General features: G+C 44.2%; 1 protein-coding gene across 8 annotated transcripts in view; it reads right to left on the bottom strand.

Annotated features, from left to right (window-relative positions):
* Positions 1–17,196, bottom strand: part of FAM120B (family with sequence similarity 120B) — a 117,707-nt gene that overhangs the window by 57,123 nt on the left and 43,388 nt on the right. For 7 of the 8 annotated variants that reach the window (XR_004029430.1, XM_030809995.1, XM_030809990.1 and 4 more), the window contains one exon: positions 9,924–10,016. The exons of the other annotated variant lie outside the window; for it this stretch is intronic. Coding sequence is in view for 6 of the 7 variants with exons in the window: in XM_030809995.1 (XP_030665855.1) it covers positions 9,924–10,016 (93 nt within the window). In the remaining variant the exon portion in view is untranslated. The remainder of the gene's footprint in view (positions 1–9,923; positions 10,017–17,196) is intronic. 8 annotated transcript variants of the gene reach the window in all.

Raw genomic sequence — 17,196 nt, 5'->3', positions numbered from 1 at the left:
GGAGTGCACGGTGGAACTCGGAACCTTGGCCTTTTGATCAGCTCGGACATGCACTATACCTTGACCTGGTGCAAACCGTTCCACTAATCTGAGCCTAAAACCCTGGTCTATAAGACAAAAGTGCTTGACTGAATTGTCTCTAAGGTACCACTGTGCTCTGAACCAACAGGCAACATTACACTTCAATATTAAATCACACAACATACATGCATATTGAAACATTTCACTGTACCCCATAAATATGCACAATTATTATGTGTCAACTGAAAACATGACTTAATCTTAAAAAAGCACTCGATGCTTGTAAGGCATCCTAACAGGTGTGAGGAGATCCATGTGAGTCAGCCACACCCCGACCCCTACAGACCCCCAAATCCAGGTTTTATCATGGCGAGGGTCTTTGTGTAGGAGAATTAGGTGGAAGTGGAACCAAGAGTCAGGGAATTTATATCCTCACTTCAGCTCCTTTATAAGGACCAATGCCAAGACACGTAATTATATCTTCATTTTTCTAAGAATAAGATAGGACTTAATTACCTCAAAGTAATGACATGAAAACTAACTACCAAAGCCCTCTAATGTCTTGAAAACTTGCTACATTCATGCATGGGGTTATTACTGTCACTGTGTGTGCGTGCAGACCTGGCTGCAGGAGGGGCACAGAGACAAAAGCATGGGGCTCCCCGTCCTGCCGTCTCCCTGCAGACTGACCTGCTGGCTCCAGCCAAGGGTCAGCACGCTCTTCTGGAAAGAGCCGGATGGAAACACTTTTGGCTTTGTGGGCCATATGATGTCTCTTGCAGCCGTTCAGCTCTGCTGTTGCAGGGCAAAGGCAGCTGTAAATGACTGAGCATGGCTATGTGCCAAGAAAACCATTTTGGACATAGAAATTTGCGTTTCATGTAATTTTCACATCATGGAATATTATTCTTTTGACTTTTCCCCTAAACATTTAGAAACGAACACCATTCTTAGCTCACACGCCTCACTACAGGCTGGTGGCGGAATGTGGCCTATGGGCGATAGTCTGGTAACCCCTGGTTGAAGCTTTTGACAAAGTGAGAGTATCACTATAATTTAAAGTTTCATTAATTTGTAGCAAAATAAAAATATCATTTGGAGATTCAATGGCATACAATTATTTTATTTTCGACTTCCACTGGTGAGTTTTATAGCTAACCTAAAAAGAAAAATTTGTTTAAATCAGAATTGTCACAATTTAAAACAAGCTTAAAAGTGACTTATTCTAGGTTAATGAACTGTTTCTGGTGAGAAGAAAAGGATCAAAGCAGTGTGGGCTCAGATGCAATGAGCATGTTCTACCTCATTCTTCTCTCATCAAAGTCCTGAATATGAATATGGCAACAAGAAGGAGAAAAAAAAATCTAAAAAATAACATGAGCTTATCCAAGGCTGGGCAGAGCGGTGAGTGTGTGTGTCCTGACCTGAGGCCATAGTCAACAGGACTAGGGGAAGATCAAGCCCACAACACTGTTCACTTTGTGTGCTCATGCCGACAAAGTACTCATTTGTTGGGAAATGTCACAATGTTCTTCTCAACAGCCTGCAGTCCCTAGCTACGCCTCACCTGGTCTTTTGCCCTCTAAGCCTTCGCTGGCTCCTCTCAACCCCCCATTCACCCCACACCAGAGACCATGCTGGCCCTGAGCTCTCTCCACTCCACCCCTCACCTCCCAAGTGAAGCTTCCCCTCCTGTGGGTGACACGGGCCCCTGACGGGTGTGGGCCACCAGGGGAACCCCACTCAGGTGCGCTCACATGCCACTCTCCCTCATACCCCTGGCACCTGCCCCTCAGAGCACAGGTCCAGCCAAATAGACTCAGCTGCCTGTCCCTCCCCACTTGCCATTCCCCTTCCCGGCCACCCCCACTTCCCAGATGCAATGGAGAGACTCCTACTCTTTCCTAGGAGCCAGCAAGGTTCTGCCAAGGCAACTGGCCAGAACCTAACAGCTTCCACCACCCACGATTCCCAGCTCTCAGCTCCCCACACACCAAGCTCTTGTCTCACCAGGATAACTGGAGAGGCCTTTGCTTCCCTTTCAGCTTTCAGGCAGCAGAATCTAACTCCCAAGAACAACGATTTAGTGCCACCTCCCAACAGCTGCAGAGAAACTTGTATTATATCTTGAGAGCCTGGATGTGCAACATGCCACTGAATGATAGAATGCTACTGAGTTTACATTTTGCTTATTTATCTATTTTTCCGTACAAGACTTAGGCTCCAAGCATTTTCCCACAAAGAACAAGAAACAGCTCACTGCTGTTATGACTGTGAGGAGCTCCTGCTCTGTCCCCTTTGCATTTCTGGTCAAGGGTCCTTTTACCAACACCTGCTGAGCCTGTCACAGACCACCCCACCCGATGGTGATGGCAGGCGAATAAACACTTGCACCAACTTTGCAATTCTGATAGGCTCAAAAAGGGTGTGTGTTCCTTCCATGATTCCAACAGAGCCCTGCTCCAGGCAGCCTAGGGGGGAGGGGGGGCGTCAGGGGCCGAGCCCTGCTGGCAGGGTGTGTGTGTGTGGTGTGTGTGTGTGTGTGTGTGTGTGTGTCAGGGGCCCATGCTCATATGCTCATGCCTCTCTACTACCGCCACCGCCCAGTTTTGCCAACTCTTTGATTTGAATTCCCTCAGGAGGACACATCTAGTTCATGAACAGAAAACATCTGGGCCTTTTTCCTGGGCAATTCTTTCCTCCATGGGTTCATGCTTCAGCATCTGCTATCATCAAAGGCACTGCCTGCAACCTCTTTCTTCAGGTGGACATTATTTGACAAGGGGCAAAACCAAAGGGTGAAGTCCAAGACACAACTTTAGTTTCAAACAGCCAAGAATGCATGACATAGACCACAGCTGTCATCCCTAGTAAGGCGAGAAGGAACCCTGCAGACCAAGCAGCAGATGAAGCTAGACTCTTTTCTGCCACCATCTTGAGAAATCCCCACAGCCAGCATGAATCCTAATCCTCCGTGTTTAGATGTAAGCCTCTCATTAGCCTTGGTTTATGACATTTTGGTCTCAGAAAATTCAAGTGGGCTCAGTCTGACCAGCTTCACATACACACAAATACGTATTCAGTTCCACATGGGTAAATGCCAGGAGGGAGCCGCAGGAGACAGGAGATGGCCCAGGGCTCAGCCTGACTGGGGGTTTCAGCAGGAGTACATGCCCCAGGCACACCATGCCCTTTTCTGCACTCTGCCCCATCCTCTCCTCCCCTCATTCTGATGTTGTAAACTCCAGAGCCCTAGCTTTGCTTTCCAACCCAGGAGTCCATCCAGTGAATCAGAAAATCATTCCATGGTCATCTATATGAACATGTACGAAAGGGCTTTTGGCTTCACCAACTGCAGGTCTCACCATTGCAATCTACAAGCTCATAGCATTTCCAGGTAACAGAGAGATGAGAAATGAAAACGCCACCACAGTTATCTGAAGAGGATGATCTTGGGGAGGAAGGAAAGGCATGCCAGCATCTGTGTTTCAGCAGCACCAGCCTCTGAAGGGCCCCCAGGCATCCCTGTCCCAAGTGCCCCCATCAGCTCTTGAGACTAGAATTGTAGGGAACCCCAGAGAGAGGTGTCAGAGGGAGCTCTGCAAAGGTGGGGCTTTGTCTAGACACCTGCTTTGTATTTGCACAAACACTTTGCTGAACCAGACAGACTCTGCCTGTCTCAGCAAATGCTCATGTATACTTTTAAATTGCAGGTATCCATTTAATCAAGTTAATCAATGTTGGCAGGATGCTGGGTGCTGGAAAATAAAGAGGAGCAAGAACACTATCCCTTTCCTCAAAGGGGCACTAGTCTAGGAGAGGAGGGAAACGGGAAACTGAAAACCCTAAGTGGGACACTGTGGCTTCTCACCCACGAGTGTCCCTCAGAACACACTCCACACCAACCTGGCCAGGACTCTGGGATAGTGACTTGGCATGTGGATTCAGAACAAGACCCACAGTGTGAAAGGTGCTGCTGAACAAAGATAAATAAAAGGGACATCGCAGGCTCAAAGGAGGAGAGGTCGGAGAAGGTGGAGGAGACTCAGGGTCCCTGGATATGGAAGTTGCACATTTTTCGGCCTTTGCTTCAGTGACTTCATGCAATGGAAGGGGCAGGCATCTCTCTCAGTGACTGAACAAGAGGAAATTCAGCACAAATCACCAGCACACAGCCGCATCCCGAAAAAAACAAAACACATTTTTAAAAAATTATGTTTTGGCTGGGCGTGGCTGCTCACGACTGTAATCCCAGCACTGTGGGAGGCTGATGCAGGCCCATCACTGAAGGTCAGGAGTTCCAGACCAGTCTGGCCAACATGGTAAAACCCCATCTCTACTGAAAATACAAAAATTAGCCAGGTGTTGTGGTGCATGCCTGTAATCCCAGCTATTCGGGAGGCTGAGGTTGCTGTGAGCTGAGTTCGTGCCACTGCACTCTAGCTTGGGTGACAGGGTGAGACTCTGTCTAAAAAAAACAAAACAAAACATTATGTTTAATAAGTGCTTTCTTGATATAATCTCACTGTGGGAATGCCACGTTTCGCTGGTGCACACATTATCACAACACAGTGATTACCAAGGAAATGGAGACCCAGAATTACTTTATTGTTACGATCCTGTAATCAAAATAAAGTAAAAACTGGGGCTTCAGGCCTTGCCTGGGGCCTGTATTTTCACTAAAAGCTGCTACTGGCATAGACAATGATCAGTCATCACGCTCTATGTTAACAAACACAGCACACACAGCTTGCTGTTTTCTGAGCGCCCCAGCAGGCCCCGAGCCAAGCTGTGCTGTGCAAGGCAGGGACGATGCTGCTGACACAGGTGTGACCTGCTGCACTTGCCACGCACACCAGGGACAGCGGTGGGTACAAGGCAGCCACATGCAGGGGAATCTTAAGAAGTCCTTGCAGAATTAAATATGATGTGACCACAGATCACTTTCTAATGTGGCATGGCTTGAATTTTATAGTAAAATTTTATCTTTCATCAACTCACATCTTTTCAATTTCCCAACCAAAATATGACCAAGAACTTCCCAATGATCAGCTATGAGGCACTAGAAAAAGTGGCTACGAGGTACCAGTTCATGGAGTTCTCAGTGTGTAAGAGATGAAGCCAGAATTTCCTAACAGTCAGAGCCTCCACCTGGAGAGGGGGCTGGAGACAAAGCCAGCAGGAGGAGGGGTCAGAGCCCCGACACGACAAAGATAAACTGATGGGGCAAAGAAAGGCAGAGGAATTTCTTGGCTTTTTTCTCCAAAAAGAGAGCAAGAGCTCATTTATGAAATCATCATTGCCAGGGTGGTGGCTCCTGCCTGTAATCCCAGCACTTTGGGAGGCTGAGGCAGGAGGATTGCTTGAGCTTAGGAGTTCGAGACCATCCTGGGCAACACAGAAAGACCCCATCTCTCAAAAAAAAATACAAAAATTAGCCAGGCATGGTGGTGTGTGCCTGTAGTCCCAACTACTAGGAAGGCTGAGGTGGGAGGATGGCCTGAGCCTGGGAGGCAGAGGTTGCAGTGAACCAAGATTGCACCACTGCACTCCAGTCTGGGCAACAGAGCCAAACCTTGTCTCAAAAAAAAAAAAAAAGAGAGAGAAAACAAATTATTATTGCACCCTGGGATGAGAGCAAAATGACTTCTGAGCGCACACCATGTGAGTGCACTCACTGGGCCTGGCCCCACGGCAGTATACGTAGTACACACTCCACTCTGCTCAATGAGAGAATAACGGCAACCATGGCATCTTGTTCTACAGAGGACTTGACAAAATGATCTGGGCATGTATCAGATTCTTACAGAACACTGGGAGAGTGGCAGGTAGATAATTCTACCTCTTTTCACATTCCTAGACAGTACATGGTATGCCCACTGACTGCAGACAGAAGCCTGAACCAGGATGCTGGACTCCAGGCCCACAAGGGCACCAGCTGGGGAGAGCTGGATGGCAACAGGAGAGTGACCCGTAACCTTGAATGTCCACAGAAACATTCCTCCTGTCACATCAATAAACAGGGTGCTGAGGGTGCCAGAGTTCATGTCCTCTTCTGCTCTGTCTCTACCTCCCCCCTTCAAGTTGTTTAAAGAGGGAGACCTCACAATTTACTTGTCCATTATATAATTCAGCCTATTGCTTAATTTACTTTACTTCTGTACTATAAAGAGATTCTGGTCAGACGTGGTGGCTCACACCTATAATCCTAGCACTTTCGCAGGCTGAGGCGAGTAGATCACTTGAGGTCAGGAGTTCAAGACCAGCCTGGCCAACATGGTGAAACCCTGTCTCTACTAAAAATACAAAAATTAGTCGGGCATGGTGGTGCATGCCTGGAATCCCAACTACCTCAGGAGGCTGAGGCATGAGAATCAGTTGAACCCAGGAGGCAGAGGTTGCAGTGAGCTGAGATCACGTCACTGCACTCCAGCCTGGGCAACAGAGCGAGGCTCTGTCTCAAAAAATTAAAAAAGAAAGATTCTAACTTAAATCCCACATACATCTATATGTATGTGTATATATGATCACAAAGGTTGTACAAACTATGTATGAAGGATCACATGTCCTATTCAAAGTTCAATCGGGCAGGTATGTTCTCTAGAACCATATACTAGAAGCTCACACTGAAAGTTACAGACATGAATAGGAATACTGGCAAACACAAAACTGGCACTCAGAGACCTAACTACAAAGGGAAAACAACCGCCATCATTTCCGCTCACAGGCCTGTCCTCAGTATCCAGAAAATAGCAGCCTCCTGTCAAGTGCACAACTCTCCTTTGTCCATTACTTTAAAAAGTCATGTTTTGGCTTTCTTAAACTGTAAGTAATACTGCTTTCCTTCTTTCTTCTTTACTTATAACATTATTGCAGGTTAAGGGTTCTTGTATTCCTATGTATTTCTATGTATGTAAATGAATGTGTATATACATAAATATGTACTATGCACCTTTACACATATAATCCAGTCACCTAAATTTTTAATATGTATGTAAATATATATATATATGTATATTTTTTTAAGGCTATATTTGAGCTATTTGAGTAGGAAAGGAATGTTGGGCAAAGAACTAACAGAGTGTTTTAAAATTCACTATGAGCAACAGTGACCCACCCACTGCCAGAAGAGCCACCTACCCGACAGTGGCTAGTGACACCAGGGCACACACCTCTGGGGCTCAATTAGCTCATTATTGAGAAAACCACAGCGAACTCCCAGTGCAATGCGACTGCAACGTGAAGCAGTCAGAACAGAGTCAGAAGCTGTGGGGAGGCTGCACCTGGACCCAACTCCCTCCCCAAACCATGTCTCCACCTTTCACAGGAGGGAGCCAAGCAGGGCGGCTGAGTGGTGACTCTGCCCTACCTAGGATATCAAGCTAGTCCTTGGCTGGTGGGGAGACGAGCGAAACTCACATTCTGTTCTTAGTGCCATGGTTTGTTAGAAAAACCGCCCTCCTTGTGGAAGCATTTTCCTAAGTGACCTCAGGGATCACAAGCTGCCCAGTCACAATTCTCAGAAGGAACCAATGATTAATAATAATTGGCACAGGTCCCACTTTTAACAGAACAGAACTAGAACCATGGGACAAGTCTCTGCTACGTTTGTATACACCAGTGCTGCTGAGTGGATGGCTAAGGGGAAGTGGCCTCTGTGTGATGGCTGCGTACTTATGGGAGTGCTTTTAAAACCAACCTTTTTCTACAGCATCTTTATTTAATCATGTCTTTCTCATGGAAAATGGCAGCATGGCCAGAACCCCGGACAGGGTGTCAAAAGCCTGCTTCTACTTTAGCTTTGCCAATTACAACATGGCAAGGGTGGGCACATCCACGGGGTGTGAAAATGAAGATCAAATGCGCTAAATGCCTACAAAGAACATTACATCTTCTGCTGCATTTAAATCTTGGTTTCTTCATTTTACAAATGAGAGGACACTGAAGCACAGAGAAGTTTGGTTACTTGCTGCATGTCCTTAAGAACCTGCTCAAGACCCCATAGCTGGTGAAGGGCAGACCCAGCTCCCTCATCTGTGTGACTCTCAGACTCCAGTGCTATGTTGCCCATGTGGCCTAGGACCAGAGAACAGGACCCAGGGTTTCTTTCTGTAATACTTCTGTCTTGTTGTTTAATTCTACTGACAGGGAAGAGGGAAGCACGTGAGGCCCCCAGACTATAATGGCAATGGCTCAGCGGCTGCTACAAACACCCACAGCCAATGGCAGCCACAACCGGGGCCCAGGAGGTAGGCCAGGGCTGCCGCTCAGCATGAAGAATGCAGATTAACCTACTGATAACATAAAATTAACATTTTAAAATTCTGTTTTTGCTTAATGGAGGAAAAAAAGGCTGCTTTTTAGATACTGATGCTATGAAATTTCTAATACAAAAAAAAATCTGGCATTGTTCATTAGTTAGACTGCTATGCTATGAGAATTAGTTTATGAATTAAACCTAGTATTGAAAGTTGTGGCTGCGTGTGGTGGCTCACACCTATAATCCCAGCACTTTGGGAGGCCCAGGTGGGAGGATGGCTTGAGCCCAGGAGTCTGAGACCAGCCTAGGCAACATAATGAGATGTCGTCTCCACACACACGTACATGCACATGCACACACACACATATAAATTAGCCAGGGTGGCACATGCCTGTGGTCCCAGCTATCCAGAAGGCTGAGATGGGAGGCTCACTTGGGCCTATGGGGCAGAGGTTGCAGTGAGCAGGGACTGAGCCATTGCATTCCAGCCTGGGCAACAGAGTGAGTCTTATCACCAAAAAACAAAACAAAACAAAACAAGTTGTGAGGTGATTTTTTTTTTTTTTTGAGACTGAGTTTCGCTCTTGTTGCCCAGGTTGGAGTGCAATGGCACGATCTCAGCTCATATCAACCTCCGCCTCCCGGTTTCAAGCGATTCTATTGCCTCAGCCTTGCAAGTAGCTAGGATTACAGGCACATGCCTGGCTAATTTTTGTATTTTTAGTAGAGATGAGGGTTCACCATGTTGGCCAGGCTGGGCTGGAACTCCTGACCTCAGGTGATCCACCCACCTCGGCCTCCCAAAGTGTTGGGATGACAGGTGTGAGCCACCGCACCTGGCCTAAGTTACGAGGTTTGAGTAAAAGCCATTTATAAATGAAACTTAGTTTTTTCCATTAGAAAAACAAGTAAAACAAATGCAACTAAACTACAGCTATGGATAAATCAATAACCATGATCAGATGGCATTGATAAAGCAGAATTTTAAGATTCCATCCATAGGTGACTTGACCTTGGGATATTCTAACAGGAAACAACACCCAGTACCCAGGTCCACAAGGGGGCAGCCACAGAGGAGAGCTGTGGAACTTGGCTGTGATTGGGCCATTTTGTGAAATTAAAGAAATAAGCACTCCCAGAGGGCATGTTTGAATACAAACAATAGAGGCTGTGGACCTCCTAGCTGAGGTGCACCCTCTCCCTCATATGAAGTTCTTTACTGAACACTTGCCACAGGCAAGGCGCCAGGAGGGATCCAGGAAGGTGCCAGGCAGCCCCACCCTTGAGCCAACAGCCATCTGGGAGGCAGGCCAGGGGAGGGCCAAAACTGCTAACACCAGAAATTAATAAGGTTTACAGAGAACCACATAGGCTATTCTCTTCAAATCACTAGTCTATAAAGGCAGTATTGAGAAATACAAGTTTCACAAAACTGGAACTGAGGCAGCACCTACTAGTACCTCATCTGGCTGCTCATCCCAGAGCCCTTAAAGAGACAAAGACAAACTACTGCATCACGAAAAGATCCTGACTAAAATACCTTCCTGATCTTTTCTGTGAAACTTCAGCTACAATGGGAAAGAGAAGGCTGGACTGCACAGCTGTCTTCTGGGCAGTGACAACTAACTGGTCATGTCTGTACCTGTAGATTTACAAGCTGCGAGGTGGATTTTCCTTGGAGGCACAAGGCCTGTGCAATAAATGCATGCAAATCCTCCAGGCAAAGAGTGTCCACCTGAAAAGGACAGAGAATGACCAGTGTTAGGCTACAGGAAAAATTAAACATTTCTTACAAATTGATCTCAGTTATTAACTATGAGTGTGTGTGTAGGTGCAAACACGCACACACAGGCACATACAGGCACACGCACAGTCACCCACATGTGCACACAAGCACACAGAGGTGCACACACATAGGTGCACGCACAGGCATGCACACACACACGGGCACACATGTACACACAGGTGTATACACAGGCACACGCACAGGTGCACAAACAGGCACATGCACAGGCACACACATGGTGCATCAGACCTCAGGTAGCAGACAGTGTGCAGGTGGAGAGAGCACAGCCTCTTCACACCATCCTTCACTCCTGGCTGTGAAGCTCTCTCTATGGTATCCCCAGTTGTGCACACAACTCACAGCCCAGCTGGAAGGGGAGCCTGAATTTCTAGTCGGGGATAGACTCTAACAAGGCAGAACTCTATAGAACATCTGGGAATAATCATGAGGTGCCAACCAAGACCAGGTCTTAGAGCCAGACAGGTGATCATGTTTGGCACAAATTGCACAGAGCAAACAGTTCAGGGGTTTTCAGAGAGCGAGTATCCACAGCTGGGCTGAGCTGGGGTCATCATCCACTTTCGGCAACCTAGAGGAAACCTGTGTCCTCGAATCCTAGTTGAGAGTAAATCAGAACCCAATATGTGACCCTACTAATCCTCTGTGGAATCAAAAGATGCAACAAAAGTGAGAAAAGGAAGGAGAGACAGAGGAACAAGAGACAGCAAAGGACAGACTGAGCATCGCTCGGTGTGGAGTAGATGATGGAGATAAGGAGAGGGTGTGAAGAGTGAGGAAGACATGGACGGTCCAGACCCCATCAAGAGCAGACAGTGCCATCCCTTCCCCTGCCCCCCATGGTGAGGAGGTTGAGCCATTCCTCTCCCAGACCCCATCAAGAGCAGACAGTGCCATCCCTTCCCCTGCCCCACCGTGAGGAGGTCGAGATATTCTCTCCCAGCCACCGAGTTCAGCTACCCAGATAAAGGCAGAACATGCCCGCTGACTGAACGAGTCCACAGCATCCTAAGACCACAAGAGCTGCTTCTCACAGAAGAGCACCTTCTGTGGCAAGTAAAGGCTTGCGGAAAAAGAAACAGAAAGCCAACAGTAAACCCATGAACAACAACTTCATTGATTCTTCTTGGATATTAAAAATGGCTAACATGCCTATTTGCAACAAAAACAACCCCACCATAAATCAGAAAGACTCCTGTGCTCCCCTGGAGGATGGCGGCATTTGCTTCCACCAGGGTGGGGGTGCTGACTGCCGCTTGGACCTGCTGATGCTCTTACTCACCATGTCACTATACTAGTCCACTTTTATTCCAGGTAAGTGTTGCCTTGGAATAAAAGGAATATAAAATATATGCATTTCTGTAATGTAAACTTACCTTTCCAGAGGATATTCTCAGATGAGTCTTTAATAAAATCATTTGTGGCTACTGTTAACTGGGAGGTCAGACCAAATGAGAGTACAGTTGACCTCTGACAATACAGGCTTGAATTGCATAGGTTCACTTATATGTGGATTTTTTTTCAACCAAATGCAGATGGAAAAATACAGTGCTCATGGGATGTAAAACCCGAATATAAAGGGCCAAATTTTCAAATCTGTAGGCTCCACAGGCTGGCCGCAGGACTTGAGGATGCATGGATTTTGGCATCCTTGGGGGTCCCGGGACCAATTCCTCACATATGCCAAGACACAACTGTATTTAGTTTCTCTGTCATTTTCGTGCACTGAACAGTATGCTATTTTATCCCATATTACACATCAAAACATCGAATTTAGGCTTAATATATAAAACTGTAATATTTTTATAAATGTATCTTTTTAGCCTTATTAATTCTGAGGGTTATTATCCCTGTGAATAATACAGCACCTTCTTCATCTAGTGAATACCAAATTGATTTGTCAATCTGTTGTTTTCTAGTTTTTAAAAGTTCCAATTTAAACATCTCCTTTAAAGACAAGTTACCAAGTCTGCTCACGCCAACTTGCACTAAAGAGATTTTATTTAAAAGGTCTTTATTAATAGAAAAAAGATAAAGTGGAAATTTTCCTCCTGACGCTTGTCTTGCTTCGGGTTTATATAAATAGGGATGTGATGTTACTGTTCTGGGGTCCTGGGCTTTTTCTGCTTGAAGTGAATTTAAAGAACTGGCAGTCACCTGCACAGTGATGGGAAGGCAGAGCTGCGCTGCATGACCACACACAGGATCAGCAAGCATCGTTAATATGGAACAGCAGGTCGTGTGTCCCTCCTGGAGGGCCGACAATGGCCTCCCCATGGTTGTGCACATGCATGGTATCAAGAACAAAACACATGTATTTTTATGGGTGAGAAAAGTCAGCTTACTGGCTACCTGCCACTTCTCAAGTCCCACTATGACTCAATGGTAACTACAGACACCTGTAGATTATTAGAAAATAGAAAATATTAACCAATAGTGCATACATGCATATTTAATATATAATATCAAAAGAAATATCTTTTTACATTTTTTTCCTCCAACATTTATTTTAAGTTTGGGGGTATATGTGCAGGATGTGCAGGCTTGTTACATAGGTAAACATGTGCCATGATGGGTTGCTGCACAGATCATCTCATCACCTAGGTATCAAGCCCGGTATCCATTAGCAATTCTTCTTGATGCTCTCCTTCCCCCTCCCCGATCCCTCAACAGTCCCCAGTGTGTGTTGTTCCCTGCCATGTGACCCTGTGTTCTCATCATTCAGCTCCCACTTATAAGTGAGAACATGCAGTATTTGGTTTTCTGTTCCTGTGTTCGTTTGCTGAGGATAATGGCCTCCAACTCCATCCATGTCCCTACAAAGGACATGATCTAGTTCCTTTTTATGGCTGCATAGTATTCCATGGTGTATATGTACCACATTTTCTTTACTCAGTCTATCACTGATATGCATTTAGGTTGATTCAATGTCTTTGCTATTGTGAATAGTGCTGCAGTGAACATACGCACGCATGTATCTTTATAATAGAATGATTTCTATTCCTTTGGGTAGATTCAATAATGGGATTGCTGGGTCAAATAGTATTTCTCCTCTAGGTCTCAGAGGAATCACCACACTGTCTTCCACAATTGTTGAACTAATTTATACTCCCACCAACAGTGTAAAAGTGTTCCTGTTTCTCTGCAACCTCGTCAGCATTTGTTTTGACTTTTTAATAATAGCCATTCTGATTGGCATGAGATAGTACCTCATTGTGGTTTTGATTTGCATTTCTCTAATGATCAGTGATGTTGAACTTTTCTTCATATGTTTCTTGGCCACATATATGTCCTTTTTTTTTTTTTTTTGATATAGAGTCTCACTCTATTGCCTAGGCTGGAGTGCAGTGGCGTGATCTCAGCTCACTGCAAGCCAGGTTCATGCCATTCTCCTGCCTCAGCCTCCCAAGTAGCTGGGATTACAGGTGCCCACCATCACCCCTGGCTAATTTTTTTTTTTTTTTTGGAGAGACAGGGTTTCACCGTGTTAGGATGGTCTTGATCTCCTGACCTCATGATCTGCCTGCCTCAGCCTCCCAAAGTGCTGGGATTATAGGCGTGAGCCACCATGCCCGGCCATATGTCCTCTTTTGAGAAGTGTCTGTTCATGTCTTTTGCCCACTTTTTAATGGGATTGTTTGTTTGCTTTTTTTCTTGTAAATCTGTTTAAGTTATTTGTAGACTCTGGATATTAGACCTCTGTCAGATGAATAGATAGTAAAAATTTTCTCCCATTCTGTAAGTTGTTTACTCTGATGATAGTTTATTTTGCTGTGCAGAAGCTCTTTAATTAGATCCCATTTGTCAATTTTTGCTTTTGTTGCAGTTGCTTTTGGTGTTTTCATCATGAAGTCTTTACCCATGCCTATGTTCTGAATGGTATAGCCTAGATTTTCTTCTAGGGTTTTTATACTTTTGGGTTTACATTTAAGTCCTTAATCTATCTTGAGTTAATTTTCGTATATAGTGTAATGAAGGGATCCAGTTTCAATTTTCTGTGTATGGCTCAGCCATTTATCCCAGCACCATTAATTAAACAGGGAGTCCTTTCCCTATTGCTTATTTTTGTCAAGTTTGTCAAAGATCAGATGGTTGTACATGTGTGGTCTTATTTCTGAGTTCCCTATTCTGTTCCATTGGTCTGTTTCTGTTCTTGTATGAGTACCATGCTGTTTTGGTTACAGTGGCCTTGTAGAATAGTTTGAAGTTGGGTAATGCGATGCCTCCAGCTTTGCCCTTTTTGCTTAGGATTGTCTTGGCTATTCAGGCTCTTTTTTGGTTCTGTATGCATTTTAAAATCGTTTTTTTTCTAATTCCGTGAGGAATGCCAATGGTAGTTTAATGGGAATAGCATTGAATCTATAAATTACTTTGGGCCATATGGCCATTTTCACAATATTGATTCTTCCTATCCATGAGCATGGAATGGTTCTCCATTTGTTTGGGTCCTCTCTGATTTCTTTGAGCAGTAGTTTTTAGTTCTCCTTAAAGAGGTCCTTCACTTCCCTTGTTAGCTGTATTACTAGGTATTTTATGCTTTTTGTAGCAATTGTGAATGGGGGTTTATTTGTGATTCGCTTTCCTGTTGTTGGTGTATAGGAATACTGGCGATTTTATATCCTGAGACTTTGCTGAAGTTAGTTCCCAGGGATAAAGTCAACTAGATCATGGTGGATAAGCTTTTTGATCTGCTGCTGGATTTGGTTTGCCAGTATTTTAGTGAGGCTTTTTGCATCAATGTTCATCAAGGATATTGGCCTGAAGTTTTCTTTCTTTGTTCTATGTCTACCAGGTTTTGGTATCAGGATGATGCTGGCCTCACAGAACAAGTTAGAAAGGAGTCCTTCCTTTTCAATATTTTGGAACAGTTTCAGTAGAAATGGTGCCAGCTCTTCTTTGTACCTCTGGTAGAAGTCAGCTGTGAATCCGTCTGGTTCTGGATTTTGTTTGGTAAGCTATTTATTATTGCCTTAATTTCAGAACTCATTATTGGTCTATTCAGGGATTCAATTGGTCTATTCGGGGATTCAATTTCTTCCTGGTTCAGTCTCAGGAAGGCATATGTGTACAGGAATTTATCAATGTCATCTAGATTTTCTAGTTTAGGTGCACAGAGGTGTTTACAGTATTCTCTGATGGTTGCTTATATTTCTGTGAGGTGAGTGGTGATAACCCCCTTATCATTTCTGATTGTATTTATTTAATTCTTCTCCCTTCTTTATTAACGTAGCTAGTGGTCTATTAATTTAAAAAAAAACAGCTCCTGGATTCATTGATTTTTTTTTAAAGGGTTTTTTGTGTCTCTATCTCCTTGAGTTCAGCTTTGATCTTGGTTATTTCTTGTGTTCTGTTAGCTTTGGGGTTTTCTTTTGCTCTTGGTTCTCTAGTTCTTTTAGTAGAGATGTCAGGTTGTTAACTTGAGATCTTTCTAGCATTTAGTGCTATAAATTTCCCTCTTAACATTGCTTAAGCTGCAGCCCAGAGATTCTGGTAAGTAGTCTCTTTGTTCTCATTACTTTTACTATTTAACCAAGAGTCATTGAGGGGCAAGTTGTTCAATTTCCATGTAGTTGTGTGGTTCTGAGTGAATTTCTTAATCTTGAGTTCGAATATGACTGCTCTGTGGTCTAAGAGACTGTTTGTTATCATTTCAGCTCTTCTGCATTTGCTGAGATGTGTTTTACTTCCGATTATGTGATCCATTTTAGAGTAAGTGCCGAGCAGAAATGAGAAGAATGTATATTATGTTGAATCTGGGTGGAGAGTTCTATAGCTATCTATCAGGTCCAAGTGATCCAGAGCTGAGTTCAGGTCCTGAATGTCTTCATTAATTTTCTGTCTTGATGATCTAATATTTGTCAGTGGGGTGTTAAAATCTCCCAGTATTATTGTGTGGGAGTCTCTTTGTGGGTCTCTAAGAACTTGCTTTGTGAATCTGGGTGCTCTTGTACCGGGTGCATATATACATAGGATAGTTAGCTCTTCTTGTTAAATTGAATCCTCTACCATTATGTAATACTCTTGTCTTTTTTTAATCTTTATTGGTTTAAAGTCTGTTTTGTCAGAAACTAGGATTGCAACCTCTGCTTTTTTCTGTTTTCCATTTACTTGGTAAATTTTCTTCTAACCCTTTATTTTGAGCCCATGTGTGTCTCTGCACATGTGATGGGTCTCTTGAAGACAGCATATGGATGGGTCATGGCTCTTTATCCAGCTTGCCATTCTGTGCCTTTTAACTGGGGCATTTAGCCCATTTACGTTTAGGGTTACTATTGTTATGTGTGAATTTGATCCTGTCATCATGATGCTAGTTGGTTATTTTGCAGACTTGTTTATGTGGTTGCTTCACAGTATCAGTGGTCTGTGTACTTCAGTGTGGCTGGTAATGGTTTTGGCTTTCCATATTTAATGCTTCCTTCAAGAGTTCTTGCAAGGCAAGTCTGTTGGTGACAAATTCCCTAAGCATTTGCTTGTCTGAAAAGGATCTTATTTCTCCTTCGCTTATGAAGTTAGTTTGGTTGGATATAAAATTCTGGGTTGGAAATTCTTAAGAATGTTGAGTATTGGCCCTCAATCTCTTTTGGCTTGTAGGGTTTCTGCTGAGAGGTCTGCTGTTAGTCTGATGGGTTTCCCTTTGTATGTGACCTGGCCTTTCTCTCTGGCTGCCCTTAACATTTTTTCTTTCATTTCAACCTGGAGAATCTGATGATTATGTGTCTTGGGGTTGATCTTCTCATACAGTATCTTACTGGGGTTCTTTGTATTTCCTGAATTGGAATGTTGGCTTGCTAGGTTGAGGAAATTCTCCTGAATGATATCCTAAAGTATGTTTTCCAACTTGCTTCCTTTCTCCCCATCTCTTTCAGGTACCCCAATCAGTCATAAGTTTGGTCTCTTCACATAATCTCATACTTTTTAGAGGTTTTGTTAATTCCTTTTAATTCTTTTGTCTCTATTCTTGTCTGCCTATCTTAATTCAGAAAGACAGTCTTCAAGCTCTGAGATTCCTCTGCTTGGTCTATTCTGCTATTGATACTTGTAATTGCACTGTGAAGTTCTTATGTTGTGTTTTTCAGCTCCATCAAGTTGATTATGTTCCCCTCTAAACCGG

The sequence above is a fragment of the Nomascus leucogenys genome, chromosome 3 (genome assembly GCF_006542625.1).
Source record: "Nomascus leucogenys isolate Asia chromosome 3, Asia_NLE_v1, whole genome shotgun sequence".
Classification (NCBI taxonomy): Eukaryota; Metazoa; Chordata; class Mammalia; order Primates; family Hylobatidae; genus Nomascus; species Nomascus leucogenys.
Note: the sequence above shows the minus strand (reverse complement) of the source record. Positions and strands in the feature narration are given on the sequence as shown.